The sequence below is a fragment of the Alosa alosa genome, chromosome 10 (genome assembly GCF_017589495.1).
Source record: "Alosa alosa isolate M-15738 ecotype Scorff River chromosome 10, AALO_Geno_1.1, whole genome shotgun sequence".
NCBI classification, from domain to species: Eukaryota; Metazoa; Chordata; class Actinopteri; order Clupeiformes; family Clupeidae; genus Alosa; species Alosa alosa.
Window position 1 is genome coordinate 21,553,715 of NC_063198.1, and position 20,725 is coordinate 21,574,439.

The following is a 20,725-nucleotide window of genomic DNA, read 5'->3' on the forward strand; positions in this document are numbered from 1 at the left end:
GACTAGCTATATGAAATTAACTGTTTATTTTCCAATAATAATAACTGTTTATTTTTGGGTCAAGGATCTTCAATAACTCTTCATCAAAACAATTTCACCAACCACACAGTGAATTATTGCTCAACATACAGTATTCCTCATATGTATACTCAATTAGAACTGTGAAAGTAAATTCAAAAGCTCTTCAAGTATATATTTGGTTAACAATAAATTAATTCATCATTTCTTTTGCTAATGTGTATAGATACTTTTGGGGGTATCACAACACACATCTTGCTTCACAAAACAAAATCCCTAACATTTGACTGGCAAATGTATTGCTCAGATGTCCCCTCTCACAGTGTGTTGAGATGACATCCGTTGCTGCTTGTGTAAGCTTGGGCTCTCATTCCCCTTTGGCTTTATATGATTACTCAACATACCCTACACATGTTTTACAAAAAAACCCCAACAAAAAACACTGATTCTTTCAGATCAATACGTGGATGTTAGATGTTAGGAAGCATAGATTATTTCCTTTTGGCTGACGCTTTAGCCAGCTGTAGTGGAGCCTCAAAAGCGTATTTAAATGGGCTGTAATGGCATTCTGTCTCCGTCTCTCTGTATGTATTGCCCCTTCGAATCCACTACCAACCGACTATATAACCACACAAAATCAATAAATCTCTGGCCACGTTCCCGCACTGTAGAGTGCAGTTTACTGGCAGAGGAGGCTCCAGCTGCCCGCCACCACCCTCTCCCAGAGGGTGTTCGGTTCTCCTCTCCTCTCTTTTCTCCTCTACTCTCCACACTTGGCCACCAATTTTGCTAATACTGCTCTTCAACTGGCCCCATCCTTTGAATATGCCCCCACCCCCACCCCCTGGCTCATTTGCCTGCTGGCTTGTGTATCTGCCCACAAACCTGCTCCGTGATTGGACGAGGCGATAGAGAGAGGAACCTGGAACATGCAAATCCAACCAAATGCAGTGAGTGTGTGTGTGTGTGTGTGTGTGTGTGTGTGTGTGTGTGTGTGTGTGTGTGCACGCACATGTGTGTGCGTATGTGTGCGTGTGTGTGTGTACGTGTACGTGTGTGTGTGTGTACGTGTGTGTGTGTGTGTGTGTGTACGTGTGTGTGGGTGTCTGAAGCGCAGCGGTGGAGGAAGATGATGGGCTCTGAATGTGACCCTTGAGATCCAGAACTCTCGTGTTCCAATCCACAGAACCAATGAGAAATAGACAGACAGAGAGAGCGAGAGATTGAGTGAGGGAGTGTGAGAGCCAAAGCGACAGATAGGATTTATCCAGCACTGTCCTGCACAGGCCTGCTCTACACCTACTGGACCCATCACTCTTTTCTTCCAAGGTAAGCTCCATCTCTCCACTTTTTGATTTAAATCTGACGTTCCTAGACTTTTCTGCTTCGATTCCTACCACACTGATGTTTGAATGGTGTACAGCTACTAAGCTGAAGATATGAACGGCAGGGTATCATCACTGTGTGAAGTGCTACATTCAGGACATTTATTTGTTGGGATCACATATCAGTGTTCACTAATGTCTTCCATGTGAAATCGGCTTGAAAGTATGTCTGTTTTGGTGCCCCAGGGTGTTTTCAATAGTTCTCTTCTGAATTTGGCATCACCTTTCCCTGTGACAGCACATGGGGGACATCGTTTTTGTTTTTATTTAACATGAATGATACTGCCTTTACTTAATAGATGACATTCTGCAAATTCTTAATGTCTGCACCCTGATTGGCAGGAGAGCATTAACACACATCACAGACACAGAGCTTAATGCTTTATCAGCAGGCTATCATCTGATTGAAATCCACCATTCGCTAAATTAACAATGGTCATTTTGGTGATGTTGGTGATGAGTCACTTCTGAAATTATAACAGGTCAAATCTCATCATGATGGGAAAGAACATTTGAATGATAGTGCTACTAATGGATATTTGCTGTGTGCAACAGAATTTATGTAAATATGAAATTCATCCCAAACATTAATGTAATTTTACAGTTTAGATATTTTTTCTGAAATAAAAGCCTAAAAGACGTTTCAAAGTAATCAGATATCGTTGTGTGAAAAGCAGAGAATATTACTGCATTGGCTTGACAGGTTGGTTAGTGGTTAGTCGAGTTCAGGGTGGCAATGACTAATTTCCTGTTTGGGTCTTTGAAAAAGCGAGGAAGAGGAACGTACACCCAAGTGCTGGCCAGGAGGTCATCAGAATAGAGGTAGAGTAGCCACACAGCCACAAGACCGACTTTTCTGCACACAGCCTTTATCAAGGTTCACTTCGGCACACAGTTTTGATCAAAGTTCTCTGGGTTCTGTCTTCAACAGGAACTATTAACAGGCCGTGTCAAGGACATTGAGATATCAAGACATCATGGAGTACACATTTCGGGCTGTCACCCAGTCTCCTGGGATTCTTATTTGGCGAATAGAGGTACAGTTCATCTGACACCATATCAAATACTTGTCTCTCCAACACAAAACTGTAATGCTTTGGCTACAGAACCATGTGACTACACAGTATTGCTTAAAAAGTCAGTGTTGAATGTTATACCAAAGACTCATTTCATCAACACAACATTTCATCAACTTTGATATTGTGCTTGGGTACTTTGTCACATAGTTTTTTAGGAAAAAAGTTCGCACACTCCTAGGTTTTGTTGAGTTTATTTTCTCATTTGGCACATGACGTTTCGACCTTGCGGTCTTCCTCAGATTCACTTCACTACTTTGTGACATAGAACATCCTAAAGTGCTCTTTGCTTAAGAGAATTATGGAAGTTTTATAGACCCTTTCAAGAGAGTTCCATTATCAGCATCATAGTTGGCCCCACAAGACTTCCGTTTTAACATTCCATATGTTATCTTAATGCAGAGGAAGTAGATTGGGGCCCAAATAGAATGTTCAAGCATTGTTTTTGTTTTTATTGTTGAAAGGGTCTATCTCTGTCTTGATATATCTGATAGAAAATGGAGTTGGTTCTGGTCCCAGAGAAATCGCATGGAAACTTCTTTGAGGGCGACTGCTACGTGCTCCTTTATGTAAGTGCCTCGTGTGACCTTTTAAGGCAAAATAAAATGTGAACATGACATGTGAATATGTCATGTTAGTTTACGATGACCGGAGGAAAGACTTATCATTTAAGGCAAAATAAAATGTGAACATGACATGTGAATATGTCATGTTAGTTTACGATGACCGGAGGAAAGACTTATCATTTAAGGCAAAATAAAATGTGAACATGACATGTGAACATGTCATGTTAGTTTACGATGACCGGAGGAAAGACTTATCATTTAAGGCAAAATAAAATGTGAACATGACATGTGAACATGTCATGTTAGTTTACGATGACCGGATGAAAGACTTATCATTTAAGGCAAAATAAAATGTGAACATGACATGTGAACATGTCATGTTAGTTTACGATGACCGTATGAAAGACTTATCATTGTAGTTGTTTGTATTTCCATCTGCTTTGCATGCTTATCCAGAAGCCCGAGATCTATATCAGCAGTGTGCTTCTCTCTCCCACCATCTTCTGCTGTAATTCCCCTTTCTCCCAAACTTCCCATTCCCTGTAGCTGTTTACCTGTCCTGCTCCACTTTGACTCCAGTTCATGCGTTTGTCTGTATGTGTATTCTCTCATCATCTCACTTTGAATTGCAGTCTCTTCCTCATGTGCTCTTATCTCACCGCAGTCCCCTCACTTCCACATGTAGCACTCTACTCGCTTCTCTCTCATTAATGTCTTCCTCGTCCCCACTATCTCTCCATCTTCTCTCTCTCTACATCTAGCACTCTATCTCTCTCTTCCTCTTTTGGTCTATTTCCCCATGTTGCCTGTGTCTTCCCTATTCCAAATACCTACCTACCTGTGTACACCTGGGTATGTGTGCACACCTTTACACTCACACTCATTAATATATTGATCTGTAAAAAAGAATCTTACTCGCTTCAGACACCCACACACACTTGTACTACAACAACAACACACACACACACACACACACACACACTTATTTCTTATTTTGCTTTACCACCCTTCAGACTCGTAAAGTGGGCAGTGCTGTGTCCTATGACATCCACTACTGGATCGGCTCCGAGTCCAGCCAAGATGAGCAAGGGGCGGCCGCTGTCTACACCGTGCAGCTGGACGAGTTCCTGGGGTCCGGTCCGGTGCAGCATCGGGAGGTCCAGAGCCATGAATCCGACAGCTTCCGAGGATATTTCAAACAGGGCATCATGTAAGGCCTCTGGGGTGAATTTGAGCATACGTTGACACTGTGATGTGTTTTTTTTTTTTTTTTTTTGAGAATGCTTTTGTTTAGCAAATACAGGACATGAGCTCTCGCGCTGTGTCTACACTCCCTATCTCTGAAAATGAGTCATGGCTATCGTGTGTGTCTATAAAGTCAAGTCAAGTCAGGTGAACCTTGAGGATGTGTCTGTTTGTCTTTGTTCCATCAGCTACAAGAAGGGTGGTGTAGCATCAGGTATGAGGCACACTGAGACAAACTCCTACGACGTCCAGAGACTCCTGCATGTGAAGGGGAAGAGAAGGGTGACTGCTATGGAGGTACAGCAGGAATGACTCAATGACTCTCCATCTCCTTTCTGTAAAAAAACCCCAAACCTTCCACTTTCCCGTACATTATTATTGGGATTATTGATTCCAGAGCATTATGACATCCCATTAAAACCCCAGTGGGACAGTCTACAGAACTAGACTTAAAATAGCCCTGTATCACTTTACATTCTCTTCAAATGGTCAACTAAATGCATTTATTCACATGCAGTGGACCACTCTGACTTTGTTTGTACTGCTCTCCTGTGTTGTGTTTTATCTGACCAGGTGGAGATGACGTGGCAGAGCTTCAACTTGGGTGACGTCTTCCTGCTGGACACGGGCAAAGTCATTATCCAGTGGAACGGCCCAGAGAGCAACAGACAGGAGAGGCTGAAGGTGACGGCTTTTTTTTCCTGATTCCTGCTCCATCTCAAGCCGTCAAGCCGTCCCTCAGCCATTTAGTCTGGGCACTGCAGTATATTAGAACTTCCGAAAGCAAATCCTATCGATCATAATGAGTTTAGGCTGTCCAGAATGCTGTACTGTCCTGCAAACTGCTTCACTCAGCATGCAGTAGTGTCCAATAGAGTCATTGATCTGTTTTTCAGTTAATGCCAAAAAGTACATTTGCAGTAGGAGGACTGGCTCTTGGAGTAGAATACAGAAGCAGACCCAATGGGGGAAGTGAGAGCAACTAATAACACCTAACCGAAGTGATTAGCACAGTGGTTTTGTTCCTCTCCCATAACCACTGACCAGATATTCAGAATAATGGAGTGTAACCTGTTACAGAAGGCACGGTGGGGGGGGGGGGGTGTAGTTTTCATAATGGGATTTGTGCTGCCACAGTGTAAAGATCAGCTGCCATTTTGGCAGCACATCTGGTTCAGAATGTTCTGGAACACCGTGGAATGGCAGTAGGGATTTGAGAAGCTTGCCTTGGATGGAATGTAAATGTATGTAAATACAAAATGCAAAGCTGTCCTGTAACTATCAACACTGCTTTGCTTGACCTCCAGGGCATGCAGTTGGCCAAGGACATCCGTGACCGAGAGAGGGGGGGTCGGGCAGAGATCGGGGTGATCGAGGGGGATGCGGAGGGGGACAGCTCTCACCTAATGGAGGTCCTGAAAAGCACTCTGGGAGAGCGGAACGCCAAGCTGTCCAGTGCAGTCCCCGATGACACACCTGACCAGGAGCAGAAGGCCCAGCTCGCTCTCTACCAGTAAGAGAAGTGTGGGAGTCTGCTCAGAAGTGTCTACGTTAACGCATTTACATTATCATCTCAAATTATTGTTCTCCATATTACTATAGCCTATTGAGTCATTGGATATACAATTCAACTGTTACTGGCCATTACATGGGTCAGATCAGAGGAAGCATTTGATATTATCCACATACATGTCTGTCTACTTCAACATATGTGATTATGTTGGATAGCTGTGTGTTATTTTAAATGACTGGACTTAAAAGTGCAAAATCACTATTTGTTGGCACAAAACACATCTTTTAGTCATTTTCATAATCAAATTGACATTTTATTTTAAAACTACAGCACGTCAACACATATTTTTCATACAGCTTACTTTTGATAGTGACCTATTGTGTTATGATGTCTGAGAAAAGTGCTTCTTCTCTGTTCCCAGTGTCTCAGATGCTGATGGCGTGATGAAGGTCACAGAGATCGGGACACGGCCACTAGTGCAGGATTTATTAAATCATGATGTATGGATGCTCAAGTATTCCCTTTATTCTTCTATAATTCACACAATGGTATATGTTAGTGTTTTCGAACATAGTAATGCCATACAGCATCCAATTATTTGAATGCAAACAGTTTCTACCCCATTAACGTTAACAATATAGTTTATTTATGGAGTGGAGCCTTGGTTTGTTTTTCAGTAGAGCAAATAAGGGTGATATTGAGGCTGTTCCACTCAGCGAGCTATGATCTCTTGATCCAGGATCATGTCCATTTTCATAATTTGTTTTTCATTTGGTTGCTGTTTACTTCAGATCATCATCCAAATAGTCCTATGAGCTCAGTGATAATCATTATAATGTTGTGTGTTCCAGGACTGCTATTTCTTGGACCAGGGAGGAGTGAAGGTGTTTGTGTGGAAAGGGAAGAGAGCCAATAAGGCAGAGAGGCAGGCCGCCATGTCCAGAGCTGTGGTAGGTCCGCTGGACATCAGTACAAGAATGAGGAAACTGATCCAGCTCTGCAAAAACTGAATGGATGAATTAGTCCCTCGATCAGTTCCTTTTTGTGAGAGGGAATTAGACACATTGTTTGTCATTATCTTCCCTATACCACAGAATATTTTGATTAAACATTACAAAGCGCCTATAGTTCACCCAACTCAAAAAGGGGAAGAAGACTATAGCCACAAAATAAAACGGTCAGACATGATATGACTTCTCTCTGCCACTGTCTCTCTGTCCTGTCTTAACAGGAGTTTATCAAGCTGAAGGGGTACTCCCACACCACCAACATCGAGACGGTGAACGACGGGGCAGAGTCGGCCCTCTTCAAGCAGCTCTTTCCAAGCTGGAGGGTCAAAGACCAGACAGTTGGCCTTGGCAAGACCCACACCATGGGGAGAGTTGGTGAGTGTGCAGGGCAGTGGTAGTGGATAATGCTTTTACACAGCAGCACACTTGTTAGGAAGGAGGAGAGGTTTGGTATGGTTAACATAAGACTTTTGTGTGTGTGTGTGTGTGTGTGTGTGTGTGTGTGTGTGTGTGTGTGTGTGTGTGTGTGCGGCTCTCTCATTAGAGAATGCAGTGGTCATCTGCAGTGTGGCACATCTGCACTGTCACAGGCTTTGCACAACACATGTTCTGGTGCCATACGTACCGGAACAGAGCTCTCCCACACACTTTACTGCCACACCATGACAGCCTGCTTACGTGTGTGGGTGTGTGTGTGTGTGTGTGTGTGTGTGTGTGTGTGTGTGTGTGTGTGTGTGTGTGTGTGTGTGTGTGTGTGTGGGGCTCCCTCGCTAGATAATGCAGGAGTCATCTGCTACATGGCGCATCTGCACTGTCATGGGCTTTGCACAACACATATTCCATTGTCATACGGCCATCTCCCACATACTTTACTCCCAGACCATGACAGCCTGCTTACGCGTGCGTGCGTGCGTGCGTGTGTGTGTACTGATAAGCAAGTTTTTTTAAAGTGGTCCAATGAGTTAATGTTTTCATATACATCTACACATTTCAACGATCACTGTATTCATGTATGGTAGCCATGTATGCAGTTACATCACTGTACATGCTGAGCTCACTTCAGCCTTTCTACTTCTGCAGCCACAGTGACCCAGGAGAAGTTTGATGCCTCCAGGATGCACGTTATGCCAGAGGTGGCAGCCCAAGAGCGCATGGTGGACGATGGACATGGAACAGTGGAGGTATGAGGGGAGTGCAGAGGAGAGGAAAGGAGAGGAGGGTGAGAGAGGAGAAAAGCAGAGGAGAGAAGAGAAGAGATGAGGAGAGAAGAGGAGTCAAAAGAGGAGAGTGAGGAGCAAGAGCAGAAATGGGGACAGGAGCGTTGAGAGGAGATAACAGGAAATGGGGAACAGTGAGGAGGAGAACAGGAAATGGGGACAGGAGCGTTGAGAGGAGATAACAGGAAATGGGGAAGAGTGAGGAGGGGAAGAGTGAAGAGGGGAAGAGTGAGGAGGGGAAGAGTGAGGAGGGGAAGAGTGAAGAGGGGAAGACTGAGGAGGGGAAGAGGAGGAGGGAAGAGTGAGGAGGGGAAGAGTGAAGAGGGGAAGACTGAGGAGGGGAAGAGTGAAGAGGGGAAGACTGAGGAGGGGAAGAGTGAGGAGGGGAAGAGTGAAGAGGGGAAGACTGAGGAGGGGAAGAGTGAGGAGGGGAAGAGTGAGGAGGGTAGTGTGTTCCAGGACTGCTATTTCTTGGACCAGGGAGGAGTGAAGGTGTTTGTGTGGAAAGGGAAAAGAGCCAATAAGGCAGAGAGGCAGGCCGCCATGTCTAGTGAGGAGGGGAGCAGTGAGGAGGGGAAGAGTGAGGAGGGGAACAGGAAAGGGGGAACAGTGAGGAGGGGAAGAGTGAGGAGGGGAACAGGAAAGGGGGAACAGTGAGGAGGGGAAGAGGAGGAGGGGAAAAGGGAGGGGGGGAAGAGTGAGGAGGGGAACAGGAAAGGGGGAACAGAGAGGGAAAGAGTGAAACAGGAAAGAACAGTGAGGGAGGGGAAGAGTGAGGAGGGGAACAGGAAAGGGGGAGCAGTGAGGAGGGGAAGAGCAGAGACATAGGAGAGCAGATGCATAAGACCCAGAGGAAGATCCTCAGAGAAAACTATTGTACTGAGAAAAGACGTGTGAGTGCTGAAAGATGGTAAACAGAAAAAGGTGACCCTAAAGTTCACCCTAAAGTGCAGAGGAAGTGACAGTGCAGAAACAGGACTAGTAGCGGTCTTGTGTAACATCCTTCCTCTGCCTCACTGTTGTGTAACACAGGTATGGCGAATAGAGAATCTGGAGCTGGTCCCAGTGGAGCCGGAGTGGCATGGCTACTTCTATGGCGGAGACTGCTACCTCATCCTGTACACCTACCAAGTTAACAACAAGAGGAACTACATCCTGTACATATGGCAGGTAACAGACCACTTCCACTGGATATGCACTTGACACAAAAACTTATTTTTTGGATATATTTAAGTCCAGGTTTAACACTGAAATAAAAGAAAAAATGTTAGTTGAATTTTAAACATGTTTTTAAATATGAGATTAAGTTTAGGCTTGTAATGTTTTGGCCTGAGTTAAAGTTACTTTTACATTTACACTGCCATTCAAAAGTTTGGGGTCACCTAGAAATTTCCATTCCACTCCATTATGGACAATAATAATTAATCAGGGTAGCCGTTTTCAGATTACATTATGTGCTTACATAATTGCAAAAGGATTCTCCAATGTTTTCTCAGTTAGACTTTTAAAATGAAATCAGATTAGTAAACAAAATGTGCCTTTGGAACATTAGATGAATGGTTGCTGATAATGGGCATCTGTATACTTATGTAGATATTGCATTAAAGATCAGCAATTTCTTTCTACAACAGATATTTACAACATGATGAAAACAAGGACATTTCTAAGTGACTCCAAACATTTGAATGGTACTGTACATTTATTCATTTAGCAGAAGTCAGTGCAAGTCATGACCCCAAAAAGAGGAGCTTAGATTAGTTACTCGTGTTAGGCTTGGAACCCTCTGTCACAGACAGCAGCTGATGCATTAGGGCCAGTTCTTGAGCCATCTATTTTCAAGTGTCCGCTGCCACTTGGGGTGTAACATGTTTGAATTTGTTGAACAGTTGTAAATCCAAACAAGTTTGACTCCAACCATTTCAACAGGGATACAGGGAGTTGGGTGGCACAATGACACAATGTGGGAACTTTTGAATGCAAAATTCACAAAATGGAATTCAGATGGTGACTTTTGTCTACAGGGCCGACATGCTACCCAGGATGAGTTGGCAGCCAGTGCCTTCCAGGCTGTGGACCTCGACCAGAAGTACAACGACGAGCCTGTCCAGGTGAGAGTGACCATGGGCAAGGAGCCCCGGCACTTCATGGCCATGTTCAAGGGCAAGATGGTCATATTTGAGGTGAGTGAAACCATCTAAACCATCACCTTCCTAAATGTTCAGTGGTCCTGCACTCTGCTCCTACGCCCCCCATGCTCTGTGAGTTCTATTGTCTGATTTCCTCAGGGGCACTCTTATATATAAGACAGATACACCTAATTTTGCTAAACTAACAACAATGTCAATTGGTTACACTGGATCTGGTGTGCCTAATAATGCATAGATTGTGTAAGAGGAATTGAGAGGCCCATATGTGTTTTATGTGACCACTTTGTCATCAGAGGTTGTGTGACAAAAGTTTGAATTCTTTCTCAACCAGTTCCAAGGTGTGACTGTAAGCCTTTTGTTTGATATGCGGTTGGCATCAGATACCACAGGTCCTGTTTAATGGATCCTGTTTAATTTATCTATTGCATGTTTTTCAGGGTGGCACCTCTAGGAAGGGGGGCTCAGATCCGGAGCCGCCAGTGCGACTGTTCCAGGTCAGCGGCTCTGACCAGTCCAACACCAAAGCCATCGAGGTCCCTGCCCTGGCTGGCTGCCTCAACTCCAATGATGTTTTTCTGCTGAAGAGCCAGACTGGTGTTTACGTGTGGTGTGGAAAGGTGCGAGCAGGAACGAGTGTGACTGAATGTGACTTTTCTATATGAGTTTTGTTTGTTAGCCAAGTTTTACTCTGTGTGTGTGTGTGTGTGTGTGTGTGTGTGTGTGTGTGTGTATGTGTGTAAGAGAGAGAGAGAAAGAGAGAGAGTTTGTTGTTTATTATTGTCTGCTGGTTGTTATTGTTGTTGTTTTTTTCCACTGTCATTATTTTTATTATCACTACTGTTATTATCGCAATTACTATTTTATTATTTTTATACAGCACTGCTTTGGCAACACTGTAAAAGAACAGTCATGCGAATAAAGCCAATTGAATTGAATTTAATTTAATTGAATTGAGAGAGAGAGAGAGAGAGAGAGAGAGAGAGAGAGAGAGAGAGAGCCGACTTGAATCTTGCAGCAAATTGGTAGAATCTCTGTGCCTGGTGTCAGCCAGTCATTGTCTCCCAGAATGCATCTGTTCTCTGAGTTGTTTGAAAATGATCCAAAATGATCCTCTTTAAAATTCACAAAATGTTTGAATACATTTGGCATTATGATATTATTAAATTGCAAAAAACAAAAATCAAAAATTGTATATATACTGAAGCCAGAGTGTTGGCGTTTTTAACCACCCTTATGTAGGGGCCCACATATCATTACACAGACATTCTCGATCCCTGTGAATTTTGATCCTTCTTGGTCATACACATGATGATTGGTCATCTCATGAACTTTTATAATATGTGCTGCCTCCTTGTTATGCTAAGCACAAGACCCATCTGATAAAGATTATTTTATTATTAACTTTTCATAGTTTGTTACTCAGCATGTAGGTTTGTGTGAGACTGAGAAGTTCAGTCAATGGTCAGAGCTCACTTCAGTTAACATTATAGCACTTTGAGAGGTTAGTTATTCATATGCAGACACTGAAGGCTTGCAGCTGCATCAGTGCATGCTTGCCTCTTCCACTTCCACCCACTGCTCACTGCTCTCCCTCCACCCTGCAGGGCTCCAGTGGTGACGAGAGAGCCATGGCCAAAGAGGTCAGTACGGTCATCGGACAGGACACTGCTGCCGTGGAGATCATCGCCGAGGGACAGGAGCCCATAGAGTTTTGGACGCTGCTGGGAGGCAAGACTCCATATGCAAATGATAAGAGGTACGTTGCCTGATGGACAGGTGCAGGAATTACCTCAAATTTGCTTTTTAGGTTTACCTCAGTTTGAGTCAAGTATCAAAAACATTGAGTATTCCAAAAGGGAATGGGAAGGTTTTGCCAAATTCAGTTACTAATTGGAAGTAGCTATCTCTACTCTAAGTCTCTTTAAATCATGATATAAGGCTCTTTTAGAAAGACAACTCTGAAAGTAATTTCAGACTTTATATCAAGTGATCTAGAGGTCTGATGTCCGTAGACATTTAGTCAAAAGAGTCTCTTCATCTCAGACTACAGCAGACCTCGCTGGATCATCAACCACGCCTCTTTGAATGCTCCAATAAGACAGGCCGATTTACTGTCTCCGAGGTTACGCAGTTCACTCAAGATGACCTCAGTGAGGATGACGTAATGCTTTTAGACACATGGGATCAGGTATGTCACGCTGAAAGAAATGTTATTCCAAATCACCTCCAAATAACCAGTAAAGTGGAATTACAAACCACCATTACTTAACATCATCTTTGGTTTTGTGTCCATGTTTCCCTTAACTTGAAGTAGCCTTTCTCTGTCCACTTCGCTTATCTTTCAACTACCTATGAATAAACTCTTTATAATCCCACTGGGCCTCCAAAATAGCTCTCATGAGAACAGAGTGTAAACTGTCTATTGTTTTCAAGTGGTTTATTTTAAAAAGTGAGACATGATGATGAATACAAAAATAGCCTTTACTGGTCAGTACATATGGTGTAATGGTAAAACACTCCCAGACAGTATAATGCTCAAAATAAATTCAACCATTATTTGGCATAGATAATGCACACATGCACCAGTGCTATTCTTATCAGAACTGTATCTTTCTAAATGATCTTTTTGTGGCAGAGGTCTCCATTGTGATTTGTGCTGCCATTTGCCACAGGTGTTCCTGTGGGTGGGCAACCAGGCCAATGAGGAGGAGCGTAAGGAGTCAGTGGTCACCTGCCAGGAGTACTTACGCACCCATCCTGGCTCCCGCGATCCTGACACCCCCATCCTGCTGGTCAAGCAGGGCTTCGAGCCCCCCACCTTCACTGGCTGGTTCATGGCCTGGGACCCCACCATATGGAGCGTGAGTCAATAAGGGTCCATGTTCAATGAGCCTGCGACTGCATTAGAGATTGGGATGTTGGCCTGATATCCAGGCCTGACCCTATACTGAGAGCAGACTTGAATCTTGCAGCAGATTGGTAGAATCTCTGTGCCTGAACCATCAATTGTGTCAGCCAGTCATTGTCTCCCAGAATGCATCTGTTCTGTGAGTTGTTTGAAAACAAAATGATCCTCTTTAAAATTCTCAACAAGTTTGAATACATTAGACATAATATATATGATTTAATAAAACTCATCAGTAATTTATATACTGAAACCAGTGTTTGTATTTAACCACCCTTATGTAGTAGCCCACATATCATTACATAGACTTTCCCGATTTCTGGTGTCAATTGATCCTTCTAGGTCATACTCATGATGATTGGTTATTTCATGAATTTGTCATGAAATGTGTTGCCTTATTGTTATGCCATGCTCAAGACCTATCTGATAAATGTTTAGTGTGAATGTTCAGTTGAATGTGAAAATTATAGAGAGGAATGGAGAGAGTATGTGCATGCTTGTGTATGCACGTATGAATATGTCAGTGTGTGTCTATTTAAAAGACAGCGGTGATTTGAGAGATTGTGTGTGTGTGTGGGTGGTGAAATTTCTCAACCCTATCAAAGTAATTGATTGAAAATGATCTCTGCTTTCTTAGGGAGGGAAAACATATGAGCAGTTGAAGATGGAACTTGGGGAAGTTACATCATTGACCAGAGTTGTACCTGTAAGGACACCCCACTACATTTTGCAACACTTACATGCTTTAAAACACAATTAGGAATGTATACAAAGTAATTACAACCTATACTAACTGCAGGAACAAAATGGCAGCACAGAAAACATCACCTACCAGAGCTTCCCTGCTGATGATCTTATCAACAAGCTAGCCGAAGAGCTACCTGAGGGAGTGGACCCTGCCCAGAAAGAGGTCAGCTCTCTTATTTTAATTTCATGGAGATGCAACAGTTATTCCTAATCTTCTAATTGGTACATTGATTAAGCAAAAGGTTATGCTGACTGACAAACTGAGAACTGACCAGATACTCTGAATATAAAGCAACAAACATATTAATAATCCTTTGGATAGCAATTCGTATTAGTCATTTGTTTGTGTTCCTGATAGGAGAGTGAATCCTGTCAAAGTTTTTGCATGGACTTTGGTTTCGCATGGTTGAAGGATTTATATTTGAATGTCTGTATAGGATTGTGCATCAAAAGCATGAATTCTAAACCAATTTATTATTTAAAATTCTCATTTTCTTCCCCTCTCAAACACTTGTTTTCTCTTCTCTCAACCTCTGTCTGTCTCACAGAAACACCTTTCAGACACAGACTTCAAGGCTATATTTGGAATGGCTAAAGACCAGTTTGTCAAACTTCCACAGTGGAAGAAGATCAGCTTGAAGAAGGGGAAAGGACTGTTCTAGTCATATGCACTGTAATGGAACATTGTCAATTCATCTTTTTTTGTGACAGCCATGTTTAATTATTAATGTGTTTGTAATTCTATGTCATTTTGATTATTTTAATCAAGAGATTCATTTTTCATTATGTAAAGCCAACATTATTGTAATGATATTTCCCTCTTTCCTCTTCATACCAACATGCCAATAACTATATGCATGAATGTTTTAACTGAATGCATATGGAAAATATTCCCTTATTATTCTATCATCTTGTATCATGTTTGTTAGATCACCTGCTTCAGAGATAACTTTGCCCTAACAACATACCATACATTATGTTTCCTTACATTATGTTTTCTCATATGTTGTGACTGAGTTTTAGGAGTGATATAGTTGAATTTGCCATTTAAATAATGATTTCCTTGTTAGCCTACTTTTGCCAAATTCTGTTCAGGTTTTGTTGATAGAATCATATTAATATAATTAAATAAAACTGCATCTGGATTGATATATGTATTATTTTACTGAAATATGAATGCTGAGGAGGGTCCACTGAACGACCTGCACTTGATCCCATAACTCCATTTCAATTATGGAAACAATGAATATCAGAAAAGTGATAACTTTATAATGTGCTACACACTGTGAATTCACCTGCCCATCAAATGGATAATTCCACTTTACACAAATAAAGTATTTTAGAATTAAAAGATTTAGTTGGGTGATATGGTGCTTTATTCTGTTCACATAAGCAGAGGTCTGTTTAGTCTTCTCAAGTACAACTAATAGCATTAAGTCATTCAACAGGCATAGATGAATTTCTGTTCAACAGAAAACTTCTTACACAGAGCACCATGATTTTCATTCACAAGGACTACGCAAGCAAGCACAACTATTACTTTTCATAAAACCATTACAAAATAATAAAGGTATCTCTCTTGTGTATGAAGTTCTATTATAGGTCTTGACTTCTGTTATTTAAAATAATTTTCTGTGTGTAGAGAAACAGGACAAATTGTAGGGTTTGAGAGAAAAAAGATGAACAAATATGTAATTTTATTTGTGTACAATATAAAAAAAGAATGTATCAGGTCAATCCTCTTTCTTATCCTCAGCATAGATGCACAGCCTTACTGCTGATTTAATTGTTACATAACAGTCAACGTGTATCTACTTTTATGTGACTGAGAGGGTGAGTGATCCTCACTCACTTCACTCACTTGAGTTTCAGCTCCTTACTTACTGCAGATCATTCCTTGTCAAAATGCTTCACCATGGAGAAAGCATCCCTTCCAGTGAGGGCCCTGTGACCGGTGTCCTTGCTGAGCAGCAGGCTATAACATGGGGCCCTAGGTGCCTGGTGAGAGGGTGGGGGTGGCACCCATTGTGGCAAGGGCAGAGAGCTCCCCGGGGCTGAGCTCTGAGCATTTTCACTTCTTTTGTTCCTAATGCCCACAGAGGCTTCTTTGGCACGGACTGGCACAGAGGGTAGCGGGCCTTTCCTTATTGCCAAGGGCAAAGACTCTCTCCTGGGTTTGGAAAGGGTGTGTGGAGGGTGTGTGGAGGGTTTAGACAGAACATGTTCCACAGAATGTGTTCTTGTTGTGACATCTGGAGGGAGAGTGAACACGATTCTCCTCTGTGGTGAAGCAGGTGCTGGCCTTAAAAATACACGACATACAGCCACCCATTATACTGTTAAGTGTAACATCACATATTAGTGACATTTGTCACAAATCAAGAAGGCATAAGATATTTGGGTGTTTGAGTGTATTGCATGATACATCAATAATTCAAATGTGTACACGTCTATTTTGATTTCCACCTGAAACTATAAATATATAAACATGAGATAATATAATATTGTAAATATGATGCATGGTTATGACTGCATTTATCTACAAGACTATGTTTCACATATTCGCACATATTCGCAGTGACAGCGATGCTCACATGTGGTCTGTTGGTGAATTCAGCTGACTTTTGTTCCTGTTCTCCCACAGAAGTCGTCCAGATGTGGAGTCCAGACTCTGGGTCCTTATCTGCACCTGAGGCCGAGCTGCAGCACACAACAGTATTGAAATAGAGGGCCATGAGCATCAAAAGTAAAAGAAAGAGAGACATAACTTCAGAGACGTGAACCTCAAATGCTGTCTTAAGATTTCATGAAATAAATTCTTGTGACATGATTGGACAATCATGTTACTGCATAACTGTGTATGATATTGATATTGTATACAATTTACGTATAGATGATCAAGAACAAATGCATGTAAATGTGTCTGGATATGTGTATATATGTGTTGGTGTGCACAGACTTATAAAGCTGTCGACATATGTTTGTACAGCAGACAGGAACTTTTCAGCCTCCTCCTCATCTGCAAAGTTCAATCCAGCATTGCAGTCCTGCCCATAGAACCCAGTTGAAAATTGACATGGCAGTATCACCAACAACTTCACAATAGTAAAATATAAAAAGTATAGTATACTCTTTTGATCCTGTGAGGGAAATTAGGGCACGTATTATAGGCTGCTAATAATTTTAGAAGTGCAGCAATTAAATCTCTCTTGTAAACAAAGGTTTTAAAGGCAGTTGTTTACTCAATTAAAAAGAAAATACACATCCATATCTTTTTAACCCTGTGGCCATCAGTGCTGTCATTGGTTGTGTTGAATGCACTGCTCTATCTGTCATCATATAAAACCCGCCCCATGCCAGATAAGCGATTGTGATTGGTGCTTGGGTTTTTGGAACATTGGAAATGGGTGTCAATGGCCTCCTTGCCATACTGACCTGCAGAGCAAATTAAAATTTGCTAACAGGTTCGTCTGAGTTCTCCCAGGCTAGACTGAGACATTTTTGTTTTCCTTGTTTGTTTTTGTGTTGTTACATTGATATTTGAAGTGTGTCACTCACGTCTCCCGGGAAACTGTGGAAATACGGATGTGGTGCTGAGTACTTAAAAGGGGTGTAGACCTCCTGTTCCCATAGCAATTTAGCTTTCTAAAGGGTAATAGAAAGTTACAGTCAATGATTTTCAATTTTGGGTATAGTTTATGCTACCATCCATGAACACAAAATAACACATAGTAACTAAACAATTATAATAATAATAATAATAACAATAATAATCTGTATTTATATAGCACTTTTCAAAAACCAAGTTACAAAATGTTTAAGTTACAAAGTGCTGATACATAACATTATACGCTGAGTGCTAATAAGTTGTGGCATGCTTTTTCTACAGCTTAAGCTTCGGATGAATATAAATACCAGTAAGTATGTAAGTATCAGTAAGTATGCTGACCTTGACACAGTAAAGGCGTATGAATGCAGAGTGCACATTTCGATCCTGCTCTAAACATGCAACCCCGCAGGCATGGACCTTCCATGCTAACCTTTGACCTTTATGAGCAGGGCTGACCAATACAAGCTGGACTACTGCAGATGCCAGTACCTGAAAAACATATGCAAAGGGTTTACAAATGCAGATAACCCCCACACACACACACACACACCCCCATAACATATTTACAAAAATGGCAACACGCCATTCATACATCCACCCATGTGGTAATGTAATGTAATATCTAGTCTGTGGTAAACATTTGCTTTAACAATTAGTTATACTCACAAAGAAATTGAAAAAATTGAGGTACAAGCAGACTATGCTATTTGTGATATAGACATATGAAAGATATATGAGTGCAATAGTGTTCAGTTCTGATGGAAGTATACATCAGTTTATTTAAATGTCAAACTATTTGTCAGTTAAATGATCAAACCCAGACAAGCAGGAAGTCAAACTGATCAGTAAGCAAATGAGGTCCAAAAACAGATCAGCAGAAGAGAAAGGGATATGACAACTTGTATCACATTCATTCTAAAGGAATTTAACAAAGCTATGATTTATTGTTCTTGTAATAATCCAACAGGTTTTGCCTCAGCAAACTGAGATAGGCCTACTTCAAGTTTATTAGTAGGCCACAAATTAAAAAGCAAATTCTAACGGACCCCATGTGTTTAATTCAAATGTAAGTTTTAGTGTTCAATTCCTTATTTGTTTAACAGAAAGCACAGTGGTTTACTTTCATGTAATAGTTGGATTTTTGATTGACCCCTACAACGAATCAACAACTAGTGAATCAGTATTTCTAATGTTGCATTTAGAAGAAAGTATTGACCAAAATGAGATTGTGGACGAACTGAGAAGAAAAGAAGATAAGGAAAAGAAAGGGGAGGAGAAGACAGAAGCGGTGATACTCACACTGCAGTCTGCTCCAATTAAGCTGACGAGGAGGCCATTTTCTCTGGTTGACAAATATGTGCTAAACCCCCTTAATCCAGACCTTGACATGTTCGTCTTTTCAATGCTACTCCCTCTATCTGTTTCTCAATTGCACCTTTCAAGGCCTAATACAAACCCAGATGAATGATGCTACTTCCACTTCCTCATGCAAATATGAAAGCATACACATGATCACAGGAAAGCAAGGATAGAGTAGCAGACTCCCCCTCCCATCCACTCCTTTACTGTATTGTAACTATAGAGAGGGCTCTCCTTGTGCACTTAAGAGGGGGGTGTGACAGACTTAAAGAATGAAAGAATAAAGATGCATATCTTTAGTCTTCATATTCAGGCAACGGTGGTCTGTCATGCTGAGGGAAATGTGAGCAACAGATGAAATAAGGCTATTTAGGAAGTTGGGAGGTCAGCAGGCACCCACCACAAACACGAGCATTATGCGTTGCGGGCAGAAAGCAAAAGTCAGTGAAAAGCAAAGTGAAAGGCAAAATGCCAGGTGACTTTTTATCTCCGCTTTCTCTGAACCTGGTGGCTACATTTTTTACGTTTTTAAATTAAGCCGACAAGAAGATCCGACCGTGCACTAAGAAAGATGCGGCTAAGGTGGATGCCTGAAAACGAAAGCGGAAAATGTTGGTTATTTATTCATGCCACATTATTTTCTGTCCGATGTATTGATAGGCTATCTTCATTCGCGTAATATCAGTGACAGACAAAAACAGGGAAAGGATTGCCCACTGATGGTGGAGTGCTATTAAACGTTTTGTAGAAACGGAAGCAAATTATACCTCACAAGTCATTTACCTTTCACATTGTAAATCAGAAGGGTCGTGTGCCAAGCGTAACAAGAAGGCTGCACATTTCACGAAAACATCGTGGATCGACCAATCATCACGTGTATGACCTAGAAGGATCGTATGATCGCTTGAGCTGAGGAAATCTTTATAACAATACATAAGCGTCAGCATAAGGGTGGTTCTATATCTATATAATACTAAGGTCTTAGTACACACACATGCTACCATGTATAATTCTCAACATTACGCACAATGTGTTCGCTGACATTGTGAATTTTAAAGAAGAGATCCGTGGTCTGAAACAGATATCAGAAACAGATGCATTGTGGGAGGCCAGGATTGGCCAATAACGAGTAGGACAACTCTGCTGCTCGCTGCTCTATGGCATGGTATTTTCGTCACCTTAACATTTATTCTGGATGCAAAAGCAAATGATGACTTGATATCACAGATTGACAAAATGTCTCAATTTTGATGCAACTTAGGCGTTAGAGCGAGCTTACTTTTGGACTAGGCTATATTTCATGCCCCCACTCCTTGTCCATGTAGGCTACTTTGTATGGAAAAGTAGGCCTAGGCTACTCCTTACAAAAAATAACTGCAGTTTAACTATTCAAAATATACTGCAGTAGCCTACAATAATATTTTAATGTCCAAAATATTGCATGTCCTGCATACTGCAAATAATTTCTCCAAACTGCTGTTTTGACACTTGCAGTAGATTATAGTGCAGTTATTTTTTGTAGGATTGTTGGTTTGTAAATGCTCATAGCCTAGATCAAACATACAGTACTGTAGGTCTACCAGTTTCGGTAGTGGTGTATTTCGCCATATTAGTAGGACTACATTTAGAAAATTCCGCGACTCGTTGTTTGTTCATGACACTGTACCCTGCCTATGTTTTAAAACAGCCTATTTTGTGGAAATTATCCAAATGCTGAAATCACAATTTCTATCTGGAAACAGACATTGTTAGGCTAAACCTACCAAAATTAGATGAATGAAGATGGAATTAGATTAGATTCATCAAAGGCCTATATGTTACCTATTCTTTGAAGCCAAGCTATTTCCAATTCGCGAAAGTTCAAGAACATTCAACTTTGTTATGTTATGTTGACGTTATGTTGCATCAGAGAATGTGGTTGCATCAA

The 20,725-nt window shown here is 41.6% G+C and overlaps 2 protein-coding genes and 3 non-coding genes across 10 annotated transcripts; 3 read left to right on the top strand and 2 right to left on the bottom strand.

Annotated features, from left to right (window-relative positions):
- The first annotated feature begins 1,087 nt into the window (after positions 1 to 1,087).
- avil (advillin) lies at positions 1,088 to 15,180 on the top strand. Of its 3 annotated transcripts, XM_048255767.1 has the most exons (21): positions 1,088 to 1,347; positions 2,173 to 2,225; positions 2,335 to 2,440; positions 2,974 to 3,048; positions 4,059 to 4,255; positions 4,479 to 4,587; positions 4,864 to 4,974; positions 5,598 to 5,803; positions 6,225 to 6,303; positions 6,655 to 6,753; positions 7,035 to 7,188; positions 7,894 to 7,994; positions 9,063 to 9,200; positions 10,052 to 10,210; positions 10,615 to 10,794; positions 11,782 to 11,933; positions 12,221 to 12,365; positions 12,850 to 13,038; positions 13,720 to 13,788; positions 13,882 to 13,992; positions 14,378 to 15,180. In XM_048255767.1, exons 3-21 carry the CDS (start codon positions 2,381 to 2,383, stop codon positions 14,489 to 14,491), a joined length of 2,448 nt encoding a protein of 815 aa, XP_048111724.1. In that variant the 5' UTR covers positions 1,088 to 1,347; positions 2,173 to 2,225; positions 2,335 to 2,380; the 3' UTR covers positions 14,492 to 15,180. The 3 variants fall into 3 exon arrangements, with proteins under 3 accessions (XP_048111724.1, XP_048111725.1, XP_048111727.1); XM_048255768.1 differs by lacking the exon at positions 2,173 to 2,225; XM_048255770.1 differs by lacking the exons at positions 1,088 to 1,347; positions 2,173 to 2,225 and having other exon boundaries at positions 2,369 to 2,440; positions 2,944 to 3,048.
- Positions 11,464 to 11,559, top strand: LOC125302742. Its single transcript, XR_007194971.1, has one exon. It is a non-coding gene; the product is annotated as a small nucleolar RNA U13 (small nucleolar RNA).
- On the top strand, positions 13,415 to 13,511 carry LOC125302743. The gene has a single exon (XR_007194972.1). It is a non-coding gene; the product is annotated as a small nucleolar RNA U13 (small nucleolar RNA).
- A 305-nt stretch (positions 15,181 to 15,485) lies between the features above and the next one.
- Positions 15,486 to 20,722, bottom strand: si:dkey-197j19.6 (proline-rich protein LAS17). 4 transcript variants are annotated; one of them, XM_048254310.1, is made up of 6 exons: positions 18,739 to 20,704; positions 17,779 to 17,928; positions 17,388 to 17,474; positions 16,789 to 16,876; positions 16,424 to 16,529; positions 15,486 to 16,131 (listed from the first exon to the last, which is right to left on the bottom strand). In XM_048254310.1, exons 1-6 carry the CDS (start codon positions 18,826 to 18,828, stop codon positions 15,720 to 15,722), a joined length of 933 nt encoding a protein of 310 aa, XP_048110267.1. In that variant the 5' UTR covers positions 18,829 to 20,704; the 3' UTR covers positions 15,486 to 15,719. The 4 variants fall into 4 exon arrangements, 1 of the variants encoding a protein (XP_048110267.1); XR_007194778.1 differs by having other exon boundaries at positions 15,486 to 16,876; positions 20,620 to 20,722; XR_007194779.1 differs by having other exon boundaries at positions 15,486 to 16,876; positions 20,562 to 20,704.
- On the bottom strand, positions 19,595 to 19,691 carry LOC125302741. The gene has a single exon (XR_007194970.1). It is a non-coding gene; the product is annotated as a small nucleolar RNA U13 (small nucleolar RNA).
- Positions 20,723 to 20,725: the final 3 nt, after the last annotated feature.

Excerpts from the sequence above, each read along its gene's own strand:
- avil (XM_048255767.1), top strand. The coding sequence starts at position 2,381 with ATGGAGTACACATTTCGGGCTGTCACCCAGTCTCCTGGGATTCTTATT. Across the intron at positions 6,754-7,034 it reads CCGCCATGTCCAGAGCTGTG|GAGTTTATCAAGCTGAAGGG; the intron begins GTAGGTCCGCTG and ends CTGTCTTAACAG. Across the intron at positions 7,995-9,062 it reads ATGGACATGGAACAGTGGAG|GTATGGCGAATAGAGAATCT; the intron begins GTATGAGGGGAG and ends TGTGTAACACAG.
- si:dkey-197j19.6 (XM_048254310.1), bottom strand. The coding sequence starts at position 18,828 with ATGTCAAGGTCTGGATTAAGGGGGTTTAGCACATATTTGTCAACCAGA. Across the intron at positions 17,929-18,738 it reads TAATTGGAGCAGACTGCAGT|GTACTGGCATCTGCAGTAGT; the intron begins GTGAGTATCACC and ends TATGTTTTTCAG. Across the intron at positions 16,530-16,788 it reads ATATGTCGACAGCTTTATAA|CTCGGCCTCAGGTGCAGATA; the intron begins GTCTGTGCACAC and ends TGTGTGCTGCAG.